We start from the raw sequence: 23,538 nt of genomic DNA, 5'->3' as shown, positions 1-23,538 counted from the left end.
GGATAAAGTTATCTTATTTTTTAGAGTTATATGCTTTAGTTGGAGTACCAAGCCTTTTCTCCATTTTGTCATTATAAATATAACATTACTTCCATCCAATAAAAACAACTTCAAAGGAAAGTTAACACCTCAACTTCCATAGTATTTTTATCAGAATGCATTAACAAATTGCTGTGTCAGATAAAATACAATCAAACTGAGGCAGCAGGAAAGGAAATTCCAAAGCCAGAAAAAACTTGCATATAATTGGCAGGATCAGGAGTTCTTGCTTCCAATCCCAAAGCCTAATATGCATGCCACCTTTTCATACAATGTGCTTGGAAAAAGATGGCAGCTCAAGGGAATAAGGAGAATGGAAGGAATAGAAAAGAATGATGGGATAGAATGGGAACAAGTCCGCCTGCCAAGGAGCTCCAATGGTGAGGGGAGAGGAATGGTTCTGGATTCCCCTCATAGTCCCCATTGCAAAAACCTTGGTTCCCTTGGGGCAACTGGTTAAACATCTAGTATTCAATTTTAAAATCCTTGAAACAAAAGAATGAGAGTGAAAATATAAAAGGAAAAATGCAGCTTACTTGTCTTAAATGAGATCCAGCTGATGAACCCATATCACGTTGTAACCGTTGAAGGATGCGAACTAATATAGAAGGTTCAATGAAGTTTCTTTGCACCTCCGTCAAGGTTTTAATTACAAGCAATAAGAAACTAATTGAGCTAGCAACATTATCATCACCAGATGTTTGAGGAGCAGTGACAGTAGATACATGCTTCTGTATCAAATCATCTAGCTTCTGGTTCAACAACTTTACATCTGCTGGTGTTGTTGCTGCTTCTGGAGGAAAAGCAACAAAGATCATCTTCAACAGGGAGCAAAAAGACTTCCCAGCATCTAACAATTTATGCTTGAAACAAGGTTCAAGAATCTGGGAGGAAACAGGAATGACTTATTATACATGGATAATTTGTTAAGCAAATTAAAGGAAGAAAACTAACAGAGACCTACTTGAGATATCTGGTTAATGTTGTTTCTTATGAACAAGTGTGGCTGTTTCTCCAAAACCTTGTTCATGACATCCAAACCCTGTGCCAGAGCTGTAGAAGGGTCCTTTGCCTGAGATGGCTGAATACTGCTCAGTAGCTTTTCCAAATAATTAAATTTTACATTGGCATTTGGCCACACCTCCAAAGCTTGTGAAAGTAACTCCAAAGCTTGTTTATACATAGCACTTGCCTCTTTATCCTTAGGCTCTATGACCAATGCAACCTAATTTCACCATTAAGAGTTAATAATCATAAACATTGAGTATTGAGGAGCGGAGGATTGCTAAAGATACAATCAATCATAATGCATTTACTTAATTTTCAATTTTGCCTCAATCAGAACTACCACTTCAATCACATTTATGCATGCACATGTACTTGTCCTTGGCTAAGACATGAAGGGGCCAGTAAAGATAACAGTGCATACGTCAAAACCGTTGGCACTACTTAAAACAAGTTTACCAGGGAGAGGGTCTAGCACCGTTTTAATCTCAATCGATACAGGATATAAATTCCTCACATATGGCAGAACCTATGGCGTTGTTAACTTGACAGCATCAATGCTATGCATTGGTAAAGGAGCAGGATTAGAATAAAGCCTCACTCTGATAAGAAAATTGATGATCATTTCCTCCATAGCAGCATTTGGTTTAAATTCTTCGTCAGGTTGACTAGCAGATCCTGGGGTTTCAATGTTAGGAATTGATGATGGACCACCAGGCGACATGACACATAGGGATTGCAAACCAGGTTCCACTTTTACTCGCTTAGTTGCATCATCAGGAAACGTAGACCCATCTATGGATCGCTTGGCATCAGCTGAGTTAGGATTGAAGTCATCATTGATCTGACTGGGGCCTTCAGCATCAGTTACAGCTTTCATTTCATTTTGCCTTTGCCTCTCCCAGTTAACAACCAATCCAGCAAGCTCAATTGCAAGACGTCTGTTTTCAGCCGTGGTGTTGTATGGCAATCCAAGACGACTCAGAGAATTCACCATCTGAGGAACAAATTGTGCTCTGCAGCTATAGAAGAGATCTGAATGACGAACAATAAGCTGGAATATGTGAATAAGGTTGGGAATTGAATGACCTTCTTCAACTAGGATCTTCTTAGTATATCGTATCCATATGGGCATCCGAGAATCACCGAGAGGCAGACGTCGTGGCAATGCTGGCATCAGTATGTCAAGAGCCTGCTTGACCAGCATTTTATTTTCTGGTTGACAAGTCCTCAGAAGTGCTACAAAAACCTGCAGTTCCAAATTTGTTAAGAGTCCTTGGGGAAAATACAACAAACATGCGTAAACATATTCCACATTTGCATGCAACTCCAAAAGCTCATCCCAGACTATAGTCAAACTTGAAAGTCTTCGTGTGAGCCTGGCTCAGTAGTAAATGCCTGTTTAGTTTTCTGTTTTCAAGAAGTCTATCTATCAAAAAGTTCATTTGGCAAAATTCAATTTGGTAAAAGTCAAATATGGTAATGGAATTCAAATTTGGATACATATTTTTCAAGAGTAAGTTTGGTAGCAATGACACAAAAGAAGCCCAGTCCTTTTGTTTATATACAAGGGTATAATATAAACAATGAGAACTTGGAAATAAACACGCCAAACATTTCAAAAAAGTAACATAGGAAACTATCATGTTAGAAGAAAAAGAAACACGGAAAAATGACTTTATAAATAATCAAGAAGTGTCTAAATTTTTTTGTAGAACGTTCAAATGATAGAGTACAATGACGTCTTGCAATTCATGTAGTCGACCCCACCTAGTGGGATAAAGGCTTGTTGTTGTTGTTGTTGTTGTTCAAATGTTAAACTGCCACTACCACATGCAGAGAAATCAGTGCAGTCAATTCATCGAGAGAACTAGCCCAAAAGCAGGGCTCTGAGAACAGGACACTGATTGAACAAGGAACTGCTCTAGTGTCCAATCTGGAAAATGAAGAAAGTTAGAGGGACTAAGAACCAGCCTCAAACCGGACAAAATGGCTATGAACCAGTCAAAACTAGCAATTTCACCCGTTCAGTTGGTATTGTATTTTTCAGAGGAAAAATGGAGAAAACCAAGGTGAAGAGAAGAGGAAGAGGGAAGAAAAGGAAAAAGAGGACAAAAAGGCACCAGAATTTAAATAGGAAATAAAATAATCAGAAAGTGGTTTTAAAGTACACAGATCTCAACCTTCTTTTGCTCGACTCTTGTGCTGCATTGCATGTTTGCTAGAAATCTCAGAACTTGAAAGGAGTTTTGCAGGAAGGTCAAGAGAAGAAGATGGAATCATGGATAGTCAAATTTTATCTACAGATTGAATCTGAGTGATGACAAGTCCAAGTATAAGCTAACTGAAAATCTAAAAGTTTATACTTATGTGGAGATACTCTCCAAAGCCACAAATTAGCCTTTTCATTGGAAGCTTGTTTAGAGAAAGAGGAAAATGAACATGAAAAAGGCTTGGAAAAAAAGGCAGAATGGGCAATTGGATCCAGCCCATAAATCTTAAAATGACCAGCATGGTGAGGAGGGGCAAAATGGCAGGATAACAGACCCTAACAATGTCAGATTAGTGGGTAAACATAAAAGGTGAGGTGAGTGGGGGAGGCTTGGAGGAGAGGTTAGTAGTGTTGGCTGAGAAGAGAGGACCGAGTCTCTAGAAAAATCCCTTTATACATAATTATTAATTTTTTCAGATATATGAGTAGGTGATGAATATATTAATATAAAGACATTAAAAATCAGTACCACTATCCAAACCATTGAACCATAAACCAGAAAATTGACTGGTTCAGTGATTACTTTGGTTTTCTTAACATCTCGCAAGCATTAAATATAGAAAATGCATGCTTAAGTAAAGGAACATTGGGTTTATTCACTTGACCTGAGTACAGCACATTTTAAGAAAAATCCAAGCTTCAATACCTGAAGTATTATTTTTTCTGGAGCTTGATAAGCCTCCAAGAAATGGCAAACATTCACAAACGCCCACTGTTTGCTTGCAGTGTCTTCACGCTTCAAATGATTCCACCCAAACTTTATTAATTCCTTCCTGTGATGGACGAGATCATTCTGAAGATATTTAAGGAGCAAAGTGGCAAGCTGCAATAATTCTATTCGTAAAGGCTCATCATACTCAGCAGAAACCTAAACAAGGGGAACAAGATTCATTGAGAACCCAAACTAATTGCACCCGAAATCGGATCATGAAAATTTCATGAGTTATGAATAGGTCCACTGACTATATAGGACAAATATTAAATTCCACATATGACCAGCATATACCTCTTCTGGAGGATCAAGAAGTTTATCAACAATCGTTTTTATAATAGCAGGATCAACAACCTCCCAACTTTGTCCATTTTGAAAGGCATGGGCTAGCATAGGGAGAATGAGCATTTGCATTACAACCACCAAATGGTCATGGCCAAGTTGTTTTGATTGAAAAAGGTTCAGAAAATGTGACAACAGCACCTTTTTCATGCTGGGCGGATAACCTTCTGCAACCTGAAAGGTACCAAGACAATATTCATAAAAGTCACATAAAAGAATCAATTGACACCTGAACAGATGAAATTCAGATATTACAAAATACCTCAATGATATAAAACTCCTTCAGGAATGTATAATCAATACGGCTATGAAATAAAAATATGGTAAGTATATCAAAAAGAACATTCACTTCATTCTTATCATGCCTCAAGTAATTCAGAAAGCATTTGACAAGCCACTTGCTTTCCTTAACCTGCAATAGAAAGATGATCATGAAAGCAAGTTAGCAAGCTAAATTTGATAGCATCTCTCGTCATCTCAATCTAAGACTTGGACAATTTAATAAGCTCACAGAAAAACCCATGTCAAATTTATAATTTATCAATGAAGTGGAAAAATATCAGAGTCAGATACCAATACAAAACCCATAACAGATGACACAGGACATCCTACAGTGAGTACATGATGACAGCAATAACAATTATATATGGTAGTCTGTGAGGATAAAAAATGCACACCTTATAGTAAAGACATATTTGCATAGTGTTATACTTATAAGTTGCAATATTCTTGCAACCATACAATCATGCACAGATTAATTACAAGACAGTATAGCGTATGATGACACCGGACATTATAAGAAGTCACAAAAAGAGAAAAGAATAATATAAAAAAGCTGTACAATGACATATAAATTGATACATTTCTATAACTCATGAACATTTTAACATTTAATTAATTTAATTAATTGGTACTCCCTCCAATCCTTATTGTAGGTCACTTTCAACCATTTCATGCATCTTAAAAAAGTTAGTTTTTGTTTTTTTTTTTAACATCATAAGAACATGAGATGCACATTCATTTTCACTTTTGGCTTTAAATAATGATACAGCTACATTAAATACTTTCACACTAACCAAGAAATGGTAAAATTGAAAAAAGTGGTTTAATTATTACAACGTGTCCTATTTTGGACCAAAAATTACTTCTAGAAGGTATCTTACAAATAGGAACAGAGGGAGTATATAAGTAAGATAAAATTTCAGGTGAACCAAAATGGGAACTGACAAAGAAATAATGTCATTCATCAAAAAATATTCCAGATAGGATCCACAATGGTGAAATTGGCCAAATCTATACAACATTGTCTAAGTAAGCAATGCCAGCACATTGAACTTTAGCTAATCATGAGATCTTATGGAGGCCCTTTCTCTATCTTGGGATGCCTTTGAGTAGCGATCAATGGAAGAAAAGAACAAAAACATGGATAAAGATTTAGTTAGCACACAACAATAAAAAACAGTAACATATCATATGTTAAATTAAGCTGCTATATATCAAATACTTACTTGTACTAAGCTCAACTCCTGCTCATTTTGCAGACGGGAGATTCTAGCATGTGACTTCCAAACAAGTACTAATGTATCAAACACTATGCGATTACTTTGTAACCAGCCAGGAATGGATTTCACCAAGGTTTTTATCAGTGCTAGTCCCTGAAAGTAAGCGTCTGAAGTTGCATTGGGAGGTGCAGCCGGTGGATTGGAAGCATCAGTTGAAGGGGCGACAAGGCTCTCTTCTGCTAATAAACTAGAATGTGTACTGGTGGACGCAGGGACCATTGAAACATCAGATTTTGGCAGGAATTCAGAGAAGGCACTTGCAAGTATTTTCTGTGGTGATTTTGCAAGGTCATCTCTCAGTTGTTGACCGGCATCAGATCGAATTATATACATAAACCTGAATCAACAACCCCCCACCAAAAACAGCAAGAAAGAAACCAGTCAGACTCGATCTTTAAGGTGTGCATAATTATAATCCAGCATTGAAACTTACCGCCTGAAATATTTAGGATCACTTAGTCGAGCAAGAAAATAATCAACTGCAAGGGGTGCGTAACGATTTAAAAATTTAGTAAGCGGAAGGCGATATGGACTATTAATTTCACTGTAAACTTGTCCTGGGGGAAGAGCTCCTTCCAAATCAATAGTCAAGGTTACAAGCTCATCAAGGAACTTTGAAGCAGCAGCAGGAAGCAAGTGAAAAAGTTCAATTATAGCTGTGACAATAGAGAATAACATTATCAGTGCACTTAAGAGCTAAGGAAGATGCATCCGCAACACTTGACTAAATAGATTAAACCATTGACGTAAACCTGCAGCAATCTTTGGTTCTTCACCAGCCTTCCATGACTTCTGACTCTGTGCAAGCTTTTCAGGCTCCAGCCACCTCTTTAGATGCTCCAAAAGCTTGCCGCCCAATGTAACATTAAACCAATTGGACAACAGCTCAAGTAGACGAGCCAGGCCTTGCAGAAGAGGCATGCTGAGATTTTTTGTGTGCGCCAAATTGACTAATATTGGCCTCAGGCTACTTTGCAGAAGTTCTTTGGGCATCCTTTGATTGATTACCTAAATGCAAGTGACAGAATAGAAAACAACCCAAAAAAATCCCAAACAAGCTCAAGAGCATGTATGTACAACAAAAGTGTAAAGAAATTGATGGAATCTCTTTTACTGCACAAACCTATAAGAGGAGAAACAGGAAAATACAAGAAAAAGGAAAAGCACCTTTAGGAGGGGCTAAATGTCGACTTTGCTATTCTTACTCTTAAGAGGAAAGCTATACATACTTAGTGTTGATTTAGGGGATTTTAGGTCTGTCTTAACAGAAAATGATGTTGGAGACTGTGCAAGATGCTTTTAGGGTTATAGTAGTCATAAGCCAGAGGGCATGCTCAGTAAGCATTGCTGTATTATTGTTTGTGAGTTGTGGTTCTTGATATTTTGTTGTAACAGGGAATAGGGTTTGATTCTAAATCAGTGGTGTCTTTTGTAACACTAGTTTAGCCTTTTCGAATTATTAATATCAGACCTAAGGATTTCCCTTGATTTGTTGACTGTTGCGTGTTGTTTATTCTGTATTTAGTTTGTTAGTCACCATGTTGCATCAGAAATCTACAATTGTAACAATATCAGATGGATAATTTAAGCTGCCATAACAGTATTCTACTACTAAATAAGCAAGAAAAGATTGAGATGGAAGGACTGAACAATCAAGAACAAATTATCAAGGACACTACAGATATCTTCAAAACATATGTTCTAAGATAGAAGCAGTAGCATCTGTAAACACGTATCACCAGAGACATACAAACTTCATAAACATCCTAGTCCAACAAAGATGCATGAATTACAATATTAAGATGTCATTTCTACCTGTCGCAAGCCCTCTTTTGCAACAGCAACAATTTCTGGTGTCCTACAAGTTAGAGACTTGAAAAACATTGAAATAATCTTTGCACGTAATTCAGAATGATTTGGAGTCTTAAAATCAGCCCATGCCATTGTTGTACAGAGTAGCTCAATGCAAGCAGTTCTTAGTTTTGTCAATGATGTCACCACTTTTGGATTGAAAATCTTTGTGGCAAATGCATTATCATCAGACTCGGCTATTTGCAATGCTTCTTGTAGGAAATTAACTAGCTCTGGAGTCAACTTCAGAAGAGGTGGCCTCAATGCTAAGCAGAAATTTAATGCCGTAACTGTTCCAACCTATACAAAATACAAAATCGAGTAATCAGGTGCACAAATAATTTTACATAAAAGTTTTTAAGTAGAACCAGAAACAGCTGTCAGTAAAAGCATATACCTGTTGGTCAACAGTCTTTAGCTTGAGGGGCCGCATTATTAGAGGCTGGAGTAAAGGTTGATACAATGGTTCAAGTAATTCAGACACCTCACTGCCAGTTCTGCTAGCTAATAATGCCAAGCATGACTGTACATTCTTTCTCACAATGATAGAAGCATTCTGGTTGAACAACTCTTGAGCAAGAAATTCAACTACTCCTTGAAAACTATGCCTCCGTGATTCACTATTGGCTTCATCAGCATTATTTACAACCCTAAGAACTTGAGTGAGCACCTGGCTTGTCTCGTCATGCTCCTTGCTAGCATACATGGGAAGCTTTTTAAGGACATATACCAGACCACGTACAATCCTTACTTGAAAAAGGCAGAGAGTCTCCACAGTGACCTTTCCAACTAAGGCACCCAGTCCCATGACACCTCCCATCTGTGCTTGCCATGTAAGCCCATAGCAGCAATGCAGAAGACGTGGCAAGAGCTGCTCAAATACAGGAACACGGACACTTGGTGGTGGAGAATATACAGGATTCATTGATGGACTGGATACAATCATTGGAGTACCAGGTCCTCTAGACATAATGACATCAGTATGCTTTGTACGAGCTAGAAACACTAGTGTTTCAGCAAACACGTTTAATGCACCAAGAGCAGCTTTAGCATGGAGCCTGTTCTCATCTGCCAGGACATCAACTAAAGCATCCAAGAATATTAATGGATCCAGTTCCTTCAAATTTGAAGAAGCATTAGTTTTTGGCCTGGAACTGGCATGAACATTATTTGAAAGTGATGACGCCCCAAGTGCAGCATTTGAAGCATTAATGGATGAAGAATCAACATGAAATATCACTGCAAAATGGCGGCACAAATTGACAACAAAATCATCTGTGGATTCCACAAGGTCTGGCTCGCCATTAGCAGCAATGACAGTCATTAATAGAATCTTGAAAACAGACTTCTCAGCCATCAATTGGGTCTTTGTCTTAACACCTAAGTCAGCCTGAAATGAGATATTTATAAATTCCAGTAACAATAAATAATTCACAAAATAAACCCACTCCAAATATGCAAAGCTTATACTGAAATAGGGGGGGTAAAAGATCTAAGAAGAAGAAAAAAGAACAAACCAATACCAATGAGACAGCAAAGTAAACATAGATGAATGACCTGTCCACTGTGTCAGTGTTGTTGATTATGAGAAAGTTCAAATAGGAGTAATCCAAGAATAACAAAAACAAGGAAAAGTACTTTTTGCAAATCAACCAAGCATGCAAACGCATGGTTCTTACATACAATTCTGATTTTCTTACTACAAAATTCCAAGCTAACCTTTACTTCTGCAGATTCAGATCTCCTCAATGATTGATCAGCCATAGACATCAGCAAGGCAGACAGCTGCTTTGGTGTACAACCCTCATCAGAAACAGTTCCAGGCAAATTGAGCTGAGATGTGAGACAAACACGCAGGAATTTCAGGGCCTGTTTCTGGTAGAAAGCATCTGTAACACCACTTTTGTGCATTACAGACGTCACAGCAAGATTTATACATCGGTCAAGTGGCACCAAGAATGGGGTCGCAGGCTCAAATGTCAGAATCAAGCGAAGCCCATGCTCAGGGTTCTCTTTGCACTCAAGTGCCAGAGGCTCTTTAAGGAAGCGCCTATTTCGGCCACCCAACTTGCCAAGAAGCTGAAGTGCTTTTGCACCCCAGAGATAGGGAGCAGGCCTTAAGTGAGACCACAGGACAAGAATCACTTCAGACATAACACTGGCCATGCTGGGCTCAAGAAAGTCAGGATTTAAACTATCAACCCAAAACTCAAGTGTTCGTAACCCTAGACCAACTAGGTCATCACTTCCTTTGAGACATAATACCAATGGCTTCATAAGACGAGAAAGGCAAGGTAACAATGAGCTCAACCGGGCAGGCAAGGTCAAGCAAAGCTCCAGCAAGAGATCCCTCATATCTTCCCCAGTTGGCCCCTCCAGCATAGTCAACAACATATTAAGGCAGGGCTGTAACATGGGGATCAAATCCCGCAGTAGAAGTTCAAATTTACATCCTTGGAGTGCCCTAAACATTGTGCGAAGCAATTGCAAATACCCAAGAGGCCTTTCAACTTCCGTAGAATTTTTCATGCAAAATTCCATTATAATAGGCACATGAGGCTGCAAAATCCTTTCAAATTCTGAAGGTGCTTTAGCAACAGCACCAAAGATAAACCGGAAAAGATGCAGAACCAATTTTGCTGCTGGTGAATCAGGGTTCTTTAATACATCAAGTTTGCTGTTCACGAGAAAATTAACCAGCACATCAGCAAACGGCCGATACACTTTTGGGGCTGCTAGGAGGGTAGAGAATATATGGACAAGCTGAGTGTTGGCAATCATGCAGTCAAAAAGCTCAGACATACACAGAGAGAACATATCCATAAGATCTCGAGGTTCCATGATAGCCAAAATCTGTGAAAAGAGTTGAAGCATGTCCTTCTCCTCATCTTTCTCCTTGAAGAGTGCTAAGCAGTGTACACCACTTTTTAGGACACCAGAGGCTTTCCAGACCTATAAAAGAGTTAAGTCAAATACAACTGTTAAGCAAAAAAAATTCATGGTCAAGATAATCAGCCTATCTGTAGTACCTCATCTTCTCTCATGCCCTTGAACGCCTGAGGTGATGGTAAATTAGATGATTGGGGGGCAAGCACCTGTAATGTTCCACGTACAGGAGAAACCTCATCATGAATAACACTCTATAACACTGCAATGAAAGCCAAACAAAAGACACGAATGATTGCGCATGGGCATTTCAAACCTGAGATCTGGGCAAATGTGCGTGAGTGATGCTCCATATTATAGTCTTCATTCCTGGAAGCGCAATCACCCATAAAATTGAGCATTTAATATTTAAAATTTAACAATAAAAGAGAAACTGTTATCTTTATCAGTAAAAAAAAAAGGAAACAAGCACCAAAATTAGCTGGAGCTTGACAAAACAATTGAACAAAATATGGACAGCGAACAGCAAAAGGTTCAGGGAAATAAATTACCCATCACTAAGGTCTTGATCAAATGCTTACAATCATTTACTTCCTTAGAATGTTCTACAGGAACCTGCAAATTCAAAACGGCCTGCAAGGAAATTATAAATGAATCAAGGCATAGAAAAGTCAAAATTACAGCAAAATAAGTAGAGATTTACCAACTCAGATAATAATAAACCAGCAATGATATTAATGACAACTTTTATTCAACAACATGCAATGTAGTACAAAAAACAAATGAAAACTCTGCACACAGCATTTATGGCCTTATTAAGAAGCAACAATGTATTGATTTCCTTCTGATCAAATTTCTCATCAATTCAACAATGTAAATAACATAAATTGAATTGTATTAACAAGTACTTGTTTAATAGGTAACATTTGATCCACATTAAATTCAGGGACAACAGTCAAAAGAGACCCAAATATTAAAGATGAAAATAACTTTCTCTTCAAACCAGAATAGAAGTGCAAAAATTTAAATAAATAAAAAATGTTTGACGATTTCAATGAAAGATAAAATAAAAAAATTGGAAAAAATTGTCTCCTCGGTTATTGACATCATTAAAAAAAGAGAGAGAAAATCCAGTTAATTGGGGGGGGGGAACCTAATGTGATTATAGTACAGAATTTTGTTATGGAGCAAAATGTCCAACTGATATCAGCCAATTTAAAACTGGAAAATTATCTCAACAGCTCTTAACGTGAAGAAATAAGTTCATTTCCTAGACATTTTCACAGTAAACTATTTTCTCTACCCTTAGATATTCTCCCACTGTCCCTCCTCTATATTAGTAATTTTAAAATGTACAATTCTTCATTCAATTATTGGTTTGCCAATTTTAAGCCATTACAAAAATGTTTGGGCAAAATTGCGAAGGTAAATTTAATGGAGTCAAATCAATAGCTTTGCTTACTCGCTACAATACTGGCTTAATAAGTACAACCATATCTTCCCATTTTCGTTAAATAATGCTGTCTTAGTCTCAAATGAGTTACAATATTCGGTTTTTTTCAACCAAAAACATCAGAAGAGAGTAAAGCTAGTCCCAAATGAGTTACAATATTCGGTTTTTTTCAACCAAAAACATCAGAAGAGAGTAAAGCTAGTCCCAAATGAGTTACAATATTCGGTTTTTTCAACCCAAAACATCAAAAGAGAGTAAAGCTAACTTTTACCCAAATGCCCAATTAATTATTGCAGTACCGATATATATTCACAATAGCATACCACTAACCTGCACAGGCAGTTCAAGTTTTGACCTCAAAGTAGCACGATCCTTTCCTTCCTCACCCTCTTCCAACAGCTATTAGCATAAGCAAACATAATATTGCCGAACAAGTTAAGAAGAAACATAGCATGAAACAGCAGGCATTACGACACTAATCAAAGCTACCAAACAAAAACAGCCCATGATCAATGAAAGGAATAACAGTCGATTATTCAGATGACAGGTTTAGCAACCAGCTTCAGATCAATGGTCAAGAAATGAAGATACATTTGGACATTCACACAGACATATGCACCTCATATATATTCCCATAAAAGATGGAAGCCATGAGTGCATAGAAATTCACACGGCTTTAGAAATAATGAATTCAACATTGGCTATTAAAAGCACCTAAAATGCAAATAGGAGACTGCTTTAAATATAAATAATATGAAACTTCCAATTGTTAGGTAACTAAAAAGTAACCATAACTCTCTTCTCCAGTAGATTTGCTTGTTCAATCTAATAAAATCGATCATCCAACTTCTTTTGCACTAATCCTCTGTTTGGTTCAAGGGGAGGGGAAGGATTTTGATCCCCTCCCCTCATTTGGGTTGGAGGGGAGGGGAGTAGAAATGGGATGGAGGGGAGGGGAGGGGTATTATTTTATTACATTGTGACTAATCTACCCCTACTACATTATGATAATCCAAAAATGCCCCTCTCCATATAAAACCTATTTCCTCGCCTGAATACCCATTTGTCTAACACACCCTCACGGACACTGTTAACTGCTTGTGTTTACATGTGAATTATACAGTCACACATTCCCCCAACATCAAAATAAATCACGGTATAGGCCACATCACTGTAGCAGTCAGCCCCTTTCAAAAGTGTGCATTATGCAGTACAACCTAAAGAAACAAATTTAGTAGTACATCTATATATTAATTATATAGTTAATTATATATATTAACTACATCTATATATTAATTATATAGTGTTAATTATATATATATTAAACATACTAATTATATAAAACCTATTTCCTCCCCAAGTAAAACCTATTTCCTTGCCTGAATACCCCCGTTCATCTAACACAGCACTCACGGACACTGTAACTGCTTGATTTTTACATGTCGTGAATTATACAGTCACACATTCCCCCAACATTGAAATAAATCATGGTATAAGCCACATTACTGTAGCAGTCAGCCTTCTTTCAGCAGTATGCATTGTGCAATACAACTTCAAGGAACAAATTTAGTACTGTAATTACGTAATTATATAGTTAATTATATATATTAACTATATCTATATATCAATTATATAGTTAATTATATATATTAACAACATAATTATGATTACAGTTATATATTTTTGGATGAAAAGAGGAGATTATAATTATATATTGTAATTATAATTTAACTCACATCATCTTTTTATCAGCATTTTTCTAAACTTCACATGTATATTTTATTAACTATTCATAAAAGACGGAAAAAAAATTATAAGATAAGGGCATAGTTGTCCACATATAATTATTCTCTCTCCCCTCCCAAACTACACAAGGTAACATTAAACATTAAAATCCCTCCCATCCCCTTCCCGCCCCTCCCCTCCCCTCAAACCAGAGTGTAGATGATGTATTTACAGTAGAGAAGCATAATTACCTGAGGTATTGTACGCTTGAAAGTACTGAATTTCCCAACAAAAGCATCAAGAATACGACCCTGTAGAGGAACATAATGCAAGTTATTCCCAGAAAATTATGAAGTCCAAAGATACTACCAAACTGTCAAAATGCAGCAAAAAATGTTCAGCAGACCAACAGAACCCGCGCTTCATCCATAGACTGTTGATCAACACCTTTCTCAAAAATTGGCTCCACCTAGATCCAATGACAAGTATAACATGAGAAAACTGGTTAATGGATCAGCAAAAATCTCCTACCCTCTTCATTTGGGTTGAATAGAAAACCTCTCTTGATGAGGAAGGACAAGAATAAAGGAAACAAAACACAATGTTAACTGAAAGAAACAGTAAGAACAAAAATAAGCAGTACAACTAATCAATGCAATCACTCTAGTAGCATCCAAAAAATTTAAATCACCTAAAAAGACAAAAAGCAATAAAGAAGGAAAAGAACATACAAGACTTCTTGAAAAATGAAACAGAGAAGAGTTCTCTTTTGGCATCCAAAAGAAAAAACCTAGTTATGTAAACTCAAGAATTTTTAATTTTTTTTTCATAATCAAATTAAGATAAGTGGATTTTTTATCCATTAGTTACCATTTAACTTTACCCATTACTTACCATCTAACTTAACTTTAAACTTGAGTGATGGAGAGTGACCTAAATCAAAGGGTTTTTGCCTTAAGCATGAGTGAGACAGAATACACAATACATGCATTGCAAGTTCAATAAGAGACAAATTATAAATAATTTGAAGGTAAAAGTTGCAGATTAGATCACGCCACAAGTGGCAAAGTTCAAGTATCTGGGATTGATTATACAAAATGACAGTAAAAATCGGTGCTTTCACTTGCAGAGAGGAGCACATAATACTGACTAGAAAGGAAAAAAGGGTTCAAAAGGCTGGGGGTGCAACCATAATAAGAATGGTCAACAGAAGGAAATACGTTGGAAGCTACATGGGAAGCGTTCAAGCCTCAAACAGAATTCCAAGCATGAGAGTAGAGGTAATGTTGCTGCTTCAGATGAGAACGAAGTTATAGAACATGGAAGACTCCAAAAGGACGAAATAGAATTCCCAACGAACTCTAAAGAAGAGAGTACTACGAGTAAAGAAATGTCTAATATGACAAAGTCAGTACAGACAAGTATCTCAATTGCTGCCTTAAAGGCAAGTAAGGAATGAGAACTCTTAGAACATGAAAAGTTAGAAAAATGCTTGCATACTTCTAGTTTGGTATCCAAATTAGATTGATGAAAATAGAGTTAAAAAATATGAAAAGATGATAATGTCTCTACAAAAATCCCTCCGCCAAAATCACCGTCCCCTCTTCACCAAATTCAAAACCGTCCCTCACACCTTTCTCCAACCACACTTTCAACAATGCCATTGATTCTTCCTTGAATATGCTCAAGAACCCTTCCTCCACTCGCTATCATTCTCCACTCTCATCTCCTATTGGCAATTTTGCCATACCGACACTCTTTGTCACAACAACCCTCTTGTCGTCCATAGTGCCCTTCTCAATAGCAATTACAAACCCTCCCCTCCTGTTCAAACCATCCCTCTCAAAACTTCCAACCTTGACTGTCAAAACTACGGATGAGAGCAATAAAGAGAGTACACAAAGGAATTCAGAGATTTCTGCTTAAATGTGAAAATAAATTGGGCCAGGGAATGAGAGGAAATTAAGAGTCATTGGCAAAAAGAGCTATGAGAATGCCAATTCTAGAGTGAAGAAAGGCTTCTCGTCATGTAGTCACAATCACCCCCTCTTGTTATACATTACACCACTTCAATATTATTCTTACCATTATTATTTTCAGAATATCATTTATTTTATTTAGATAGGATCTAAAGGGTGGATTAATATTTAGAATAAGTCTAAATCCTAAATCTTTGGTCTGGTAAAAAAAATAAAATGAAATAAAATCTTATATCTTTGGGATTTGATACTCAAACACCCTAGAAGCTTGTATCTATTTATTTACACTTCACTTGTTAATAAAAAGCATCGCGTAGAGGCCACACATTGTGAACTCTAGCAAGTTTGGCATACTCAAAATTACTCACCCCATCCCCATTAACTACTCCAGCACCAAGCAACCCACATCATTGTTCATGTTAGCCATCACAAATCCTAGTTCCGATGCCATCTCTTCCTCACAAAAGGGAAAAACAATCCAAATATCACCATGTGCAATATATATAAGTAGAGATTAGAGTTACAGCAAGCAATCAAATCCATCTAAACATCTGAATCTGATTTCAAATCAGACTCTAATCCCCTAAAACCGGAAATAATCAGCAATATTAAAATACAATCAAAAGATATTTAAATGGAATAAAACTTAGTGAAGAAATGGGCTTGGCCTGGCACCTAACAGCTTCCATCATTATATGGAAGGAAGCCGTTTCCATGCATTTTGATGGAATTTCACATCCCAAGTAAGCGTAACTCTATACACTAATTTACCGATGAAATTTCCATTTCCACATCCAAAGTCTTGGTTTCCGTGTACCAAATAAAGCATAAGTCATAGCATTTTATTGCACATCAAAATTAAATGTTTCCTTACAACTTTCGACTTAAACCTAGGAGCTTATTGTTACAGAACTCTTCATAAAGAAAATAGGAAATTAAAAAGTGTAAACAAAAAATAAAGTCAAATAGATTCTGAAGAACAGAGTATAGCTGCGCACCAAATTCAGCATCAAGCGAGCACATGTGGTGTGAATACTTAGTGATAGCGAAGCATCATGCATATTACTTGAGAACAAGTAAATGATCCGCGACAACTGTAGCCACATAAAGTTTGAGTCAAGCAACATCAGGGGAAAACTAAGAATGGATAGTATGCCTTAACAGGCAAACCAAAACAAAACTACAATAACTTAAACACTCCTCATCCAAATTCAATTCAATCAATATATTAGATATATGTAGAATAAAGGGTACTTTTATTTTACTGTTTAATAATTAATAATGTGACGTTGATTTTTTTATTTTAAACAATTTATTTGCTTCATCAACGCTCGTACGGGTAAATATCCATGCAAGGGAACGGGTTGCGACTAACCAAATTCACTATTATAGGATAAAATACATGAATTAATGTGGTCAACTATTTTGTAATTATCAATTCTCACATTGCATGCTAGGTACAAGATACAACAGCTGTTAACATTTATGCTTTGGGAACCTGTTAGAAATTGATCCAGCATGACACAGCAAAGCAATATTTTGGGTCACAACACAAATTACAATAAGCCATAATCCCCATCTCAGAAGAATGATAAATCCTATCTTTGAGCAGGGCTTATTCTTGCAACATAATTCTTAAACCATTAGAAACCCAGTAACAAGAATTCATAACACTTTATATGCAGCAGAAGCATATCCTCATATATCATGGAACTTCAAGAATATTGTAGAAGCCCTGATAATCAGATAACATCATTGAACATACTAGGTAATGGTAACAAATTTTAAGTCTATAGATCATTCAAATGTCTACTTTTCAAGCCATGTAATCACACAAATCCTTTGAGGAGAAAAGACATTGACTTTAATATTCCATCAGAAAATAAATATCAAGTTTGATCATTGCTAAACTAGAATTTAATGTCCTACAAGAGATTACAATCAGCAATATACACAACCCATGTAAAATCTAAAATAAATAGAAGAACCACATACCTGCGACAAGGCGAGGTCTTGTCGAACATGATGTACAATCTCTGCCAGAAGACTATAAGCTAAAGGCCTCAATGTCTCAAAGCATGCCCGCCCAGTACCAACTAGAACCCTAAGAGATAAGGTAACTATAAGAAAAATGTTCAAAACAGTGGTGCAGCCATTAATTCTTATACGCCTTGGTTGAAGCAAAACAACCCATAGATTCCATGTGACCTTAGCTAAATTCCCTGTCTCGCAATCTCATTCCAACCATCGTGTCTATCAAATTTCAACTCACGAAAGGATTAAAAGCTAAAATCTAGAAGTATAATCCAAGGAATGACGCAAGTACATAATATTAAAAGCCCTCTAGGTCTCTCTTCCACAAAATTGAAAGATGGGCATCCACTACAAAGATAGGTCACATGTTCTATATCTTTTATTTCTTTGGCTTGACAAGAAAATGTGTTGTATAATTGTAATATAGTATACAACAGTATTGGCCATTGTATAGTTATAAACTAAAGCCTGTAAATAGTTGAGACTAGCATTGTAATTCTGTTTTCTATCGTTAATGTGAATAGAATTCAGTTTCGATTCCCTCTATCCCTCTTTGTTTTCCTCTTTGTTCCCTATCTCTCTTCCTCTTCCCCCTTTCTCTCTCTGTGCCAAATTACAACCTATTCCACCGTCCCTATATATAAAATGTTTTTAACCAAATCACGCAAACCAATAAAAGTTGGTTATCTAATTAAAAGCACAACAATATTCCAATGTTCCTCTAATTATTATAAATAAAAAATGACTCTCTTTTTCCAAAATAAATTAATAAGAATACTTATCTTTTTCTCTTTCCAATTTAATAAGGGTATAATGGTTCATTCATCAAAAAAATACTAACAATCCCTTAAATTTTAGGGACAAAAAAGATTCTGGAAGGCTTATTATATATAAAGACAGAGGGAGTACATCATAATGACTGTATCTAATTATCACAATAACTGTATCTAATTATCACAGTCACAAAATTATGACCATCCAGATTAGCATCACTGATGAGCATGAAAGACAGACAATTACACCCAACCAGAACATTTCCTGCACCAAGGTCTTGTGGAAGATTAAAATGTTACCTTTCTTCCAATAAGGTATCAATCAGAGGAAATAAACCCCTCCTGAAATCAGTTCCAAGGACAAGTTTAAGGGATACCAATAATTCCTGCAACATAACAATTTTGGTATTACGCCACAGATAAAAAAAATAATTTCCAAAAATACGCATGAAACAAGAGTGTCACCTTTCTAATCGATACTGAATCTGAACATGTCACAAGCAAATTCACAATGCTTTTACATATACTCTCTTCATGTGGCCTTATATAATCGGCATAACCTTTCAACAGGTAAGTCAGAAATGAAACTGTCTGCAATGACAAAAATAGAATTAATTAGCATAAACAGTGGCGAATAACAGGATAAGAACATATAAATTACCAAAAAATTGCACAGAAGAAGCCCAGTAGCTATAATTAAAAAAAAGTAGGTTATATATCTACTCTCTTGAGACCACCAAGAAGAGGCTTCTAGTCTAAAATTAATCCTGCAATTTAAATCCATATTCCTAAAACTGAGTGAAGTAAAACCAGTAGATACACCTAAAGGAGAGGCAGAGAGACAGAATAAAAGTGCAAGGATTTTCCATCTGTTTAGCAATCCAATAAAAGCCACCAGATTCTTCTGGACATATAGCCTGTCTGATCCCCTTTGAAATTAGTACAGTAATGAACATTGCTTCTCACCCTCCTGAGGCTAAGGCGGCAAATCTATTTGCAGTCCCTCTTAAGGCATTTGCAAGAGTAAGCTTATTTGGTCTCCATGCCTAAAACCACTCAATCCTTGCTTCTTCAATAACAATATTCATTTACAATTCAAAACGAAAATAAGTTCCAAAACCCTCACCGACCTTCATACTTGTTTGATGGCTTATTTTCACAAACTTTAAAGAATGCATAGCTTTGTAAAAAACTCAACATTTGTTACACATGCGAAATTAACAGTTAAAAATCTATTACTGAGACAATTGAAACATTCAAAATAACCAGTTACCTTAACCTGTGCACCCTTAAGCTCAATGAAATGAGTTTTTAAATGTGGAGGAACGTTTTCAGGGCCCGGGACTGATATAGCAGCAACCATCAATGGTAATAATTGAAGAATATTTGATTGAACAAGACGACTATACAATTGAAACAGAAACATCACCACCAGTGGACTCTCTGTAACTATCTTGAATGAGCGAGTACTTGGATTAAGCTGCAAACCGGTAGCAGAGGTGGTGCCTATACTTTGATCTGAAAGCGAGGTCTCCGTAGGCTTGACATCTTCCCCAGCCACCGGCCCATTCTCAAAGAAATGGCCCACGGTCAATGTAAAATTCTGGTAAATCTTGCAGACGAAGTCCAGAAATGGCTGGACTTCATTTTCTAGAGTCGGTCTAAAATTCCTCAGAAGGTCAAAGATTATACGGATGCAAATTAAGCCATTCTCTTCATTATCTGTCGTAAGCACTTGCATAGCTACCTTCAAAAGGTCCTGGACAAAGGGACGGAGTACTTCACTGTGGGGAAGACGGTTTAAAATCTCCACCACAATATTTCGAAGCTTGTGCTCAGGGTTGTCCACAAATTGCGGCTTTGTAAGTTGAAGAAGTATGACCGAGAATGCCCGGAAGTAACATTTTAGAAAATTCAAGTACTCAGCAGTGTGAGCAATCTCAAGACTATCCCGAACTTCCATCACCATCTGCAGCCTCGTCTGAATTGCTATTTTCACCCAAAAATAAAAACAAAGTTAAAATAAGCGTAACAGAGTTACACGAGCTAGCAAAATGCAAACTTAAACAAAGATTTGCGACAAAGTATGTGGTGAGCAGGGAAGCAGATATGAAATTAGAAATCAGAAAAAGAAACCACGGCAAAACGCAATATAAAGTATCAAAATCTCTGCAGGAAGAACGTATATTGTGTCTGTAAATTTTCTTCAAAACGCATCTTTCAGCAATAAAATAGTAAAAGAAACTCAGAAGACACTAAGTTGTGCCCCATACAGCAAAAGTGAAGGATAGAATGCATACGAAGATCGGGCTCCACGAGATGACGTGAATGCTGCTCGAAATTCTGAATTGGACTCATGCTGGAGTTGTGAAAATAAAGAAAGTATCAAAACAAGTTCAAACCCTAGTTTCAACCCTCCAAACTGTCCCCAAAGTATAATCAATTTCGCTACGACAAATGATTCTAGGGTTTAGAAAATAAATGATCATTGCATGGCTCTGCAACCGTCTCCTGAACACATGAGCTCTCAGCAATCAAGGCTGGGCTTCCTGGAGCTCGGATACTGAAATTCTGAGCGATTGATACGCCTTAAGAAGAATAATTCGCAGTGAATCTTCTAGTTTTAGTTAGACTAAAATGTTAGGGTTAGAGCGAGTAATTTAAGTAACTGTATTTCCCCTGCTCTTCCTCGCACCACCCAGGGAAACTCGGCAAGTCAGCACTGCTCGAGGGATCGTCTTGCTTAACGAGGCCAGGGCGCTGCAATAAATTCACGGTGAATTTTTTCCCTTTTGGGGATTGACCGTAAATAAATGACAGCGAATTGCGCGGCCCCTCCCTGTAAACTCGAAGACTTTTTTAATCAATTATCACTTTTTACTAAAATAATTAATTATCTTTTAAATAATTTTATCCTTTATGCAAATTTATCCATCTTTCTTTTTTTTTCACATGAGTATAAAAGTCTTTTTACATTAAAATTAAATGACAAACAAATTCTTGAAAACTACAAAATAACTATCACATTTAGTGATACATTTTTGTTATTTATACATTTTAAAAATATTGTTTTGCCGTTCTCACATTTTTTATACTCACATTTAAGGGTGCATAGGATTTTTAAGATGTCATGTCCCTTAAGGTGTGCCAGGCATCAAATGAGTTAATGATTAACAATTATGAGTTTTTAAGATTCTTTATCGCAATTTTCTTAAAATGTCAAAGTGAATTCAGAGTTTAAAAAATACAAAGATGTGCAAAGAGATGATAATTAATTCCTCGGTAACAAGTACAATGAGAGCACTTCAATGATCGGAGGGAAAAGCAAAATAACAAATCTAGAAGGTCTAGATTGAAAGTGAAAGATCAAGCCAGTTTGACATTGAAACACAGTTAATTGGATTTGCTTGATGTAGTATAATTTCCTAAGGTGTCAAAGAGCTTTCAATTATACACTCGTTGCATTTTATATAGGTCGGCCACAAGGCTCTAATTTGAATTTGAATTCATCCAGCTAGTAGAGCAATAACCTCAATATCTAATACAAAAACAACAATCATACATCAAATTACCTTATTTTCTCTATACATTAAATTCTTAAAAATCAAGTTTCAAAAACCAACAAGCATACTTAAAAGAATTAAATCACCATCATAAATCATTTCCAAAGTCAAATCATCACTTAACACAAACTGACATGATTGAAAAGGGCAAAATAATTATATAATAGTTCAAATTTCATGCAAACATCCTATATAGTTCACAATATACATTTCCAATCTAGAAATCAATCAAACAAGCCCTCAATCGACACAACATTTTCAGTGCTGTTATATATATATATCAATAAAAAGTAGATATCCTAATGTAAGAAAGAATAATCCAATGTTACTTCTTGTCCAAGCCATAAAATAAAACTCACTTATGTTAGAGGAATAAGGAGTATATAAGGAAAGTGTAATTATGTATATAATAAAAAAGGGAACATAGTTGTATGTATTGTGACCTTAATATTGATAATCGTGAGTTTAACTTGATTCCATGTGAAACTATGTTAATAGACCATGTGATCAATTCTTTTCTTGTATGAGATGGTGCTTACTAATCAAAATCCTTTGAGCATGTGCAATTATGCTTGAAAATATGGACTTTATGCTATAGAGAATGATACATGATTTGAAATCATATTGTAATTAGCCATTTGCATTTAAATTAATTAACATGCATTAATATAAGTTTGTTGGACATTGATTACTAAGTGGTTATACTCATCCTACTATCTTTAATATTTAAAGAATAACTCAAGAGGATCGAATAGAGGAAAACAACCAAAGACATAGGACTGCGATCTTATTAGTAAACCTCTTTATTTTGAGTATTTAGATTATTGAAATTGTCAATTAGAAATAATCCATTTTGTGTTTTACTTACATTATGTATTTTTGTGAGTTATAAGTGTATTTTGCGCCTTAAGATGTGTGGTTGTGGTTTATGGCTTTGACAGCACGGCTAAAATATTAATACAATTGATAGTTGGGTATAACTTAAGTAGTTTACAGATTATTTAATGAAATGGGTAATTTTAGCTTCCCTTTCTATTTTTAAAATTAAAGGGTTGAGTGTTGAAAATGTGATTTATAAGTGTTTTGCATGATGTGGTGCATTGCACAGGTTAGTCTTGGTTTATTGTATATGGCCTAAATGATGTTAATGACTTTTGGCTTTTGATAAATGTTTTGGATACTTGGTTTTGTGAAAAATGTTGTAAAAGTATAAGTTTTGAAAAGAGTGTCCAAATTTTAAACTATATTAATTTGGTAATAAAACTAAAGCTATTAGTTAGAATTCGAAAAGAACTTTCTATAAACACCTACTAACAATAGAAGTTTATTATCATGAATCGTG

General features: G+C 36.1%; 1 protein-coding gene across 1 annotated transcript in view; it reads right to left on the bottom strand.

The window, feature by feature from the left end:
- LOC129310982 (transcription-associated protein 1) overlaps positions 1 to 21,375 on the bottom strand; it is a 46,771-nt gene extending 25,396 nt beyond the window's left edge. Inside the window, exons 1-24 of the mRNA XM_054952890.1 lie at positions 20,934 to 21,375; positions 19,907 to 20,622; positions 19,099 to 19,224; positions 18,934 to 19,019; positions 17,822 to 17,930; positions 16,825 to 16,920; positions 14,254 to 14,316; positions 14,099 to 14,158; positions 12,453 to 12,521; positions 11,221 to 11,302; positions 10,986 to 11,038; positions 10,813 to 10,878; positions 9,503 to 10,735; positions 8,181 to 9,173; positions 7,748 to 8,083; positions 6,685 to 6,940; positions 6,366 to 6,588; positions 5,879 to 6,269; positions 4,633 to 4,782; positions 4,323 to 4,544; positions 3,963 to 4,184; positions 1,646 to 2,293; positions 1,004 to 1,264; positions 576 to 923 (exon numbers count right to left, since the gene is read on the bottom strand). Of these exons, the coding sequence (XP_054808865.1) occupies positions 576 to 923; positions 1,004 to 1,264; positions 1,646 to 2,293; positions 3,963 to 4,184; positions 4,323 to 4,544; positions 4,633 to 4,782; positions 5,879 to 6,269; positions 6,366 to 6,588; positions 6,685 to 6,940; positions 7,748 to 8,083; positions 8,181 to 9,173; positions 9,503 to 10,735; positions 10,813 to 10,878; positions 10,986 to 11,038; positions 11,221 to 11,302; positions 12,453 to 12,521; positions 14,099 to 14,158; positions 14,254 to 14,316; positions 16,825 to 16,920; positions 17,822 to 17,930; positions 18,934 to 19,019; positions 19,099 to 19,224; positions 19,907 to 20,622; positions 20,934 to 20,991 (6,867 nt within the window). The 5' untranslated portion in view covers positions 20,992 to 21,375. The remainder of the gene's footprint in view (positions 1 to 575; positions 924 to 1,003; positions 1,265 to 1,645; positions 2,294 to 3,962; positions 4,185 to 4,322; positions 4,545 to 4,632; positions 4,783 to 5,878; positions 6,270 to 6,365; positions 6,589 to 6,684; positions 6,941 to 7,747; positions 8,084 to 8,180; positions 9,174 to 9,502; positions 10,736 to 10,812; positions 10,879 to 10,985; positions 11,039 to 11,220; positions 11,303 to 12,452; positions 12,522 to 14,098; positions 14,159 to 14,253; positions 14,317 to 16,824; positions 16,921 to 17,821; positions 17,931 to 18,933; positions 19,020 to 19,098; positions 19,225 to 19,906; positions 20,623 to 20,933) is intronic.
- Positions 21,376 to 23,538: the final 2,163 nt, after the last annotated feature.

Source organism: Prosopis cineraria, unplaced genomic scaffold, assembly GCF_029017545.1.
Source record: "Prosopis cineraria cultivar Desert tree isolate PC_DT_omini unplaced genomic scaffold, ASM2901754v1 PC5, whole genome shotgun sequence".
Lineage (NCBI taxonomy): Eukaryota > Viridiplantae > Streptophyta > Magnoliopsida > Fabales > Fabaceae > Prosopis > Prosopis cineraria.
Note: the sequence above shows the minus strand (reverse complement) of the source record. Positions and strands in the feature narration are given on the sequence as shown.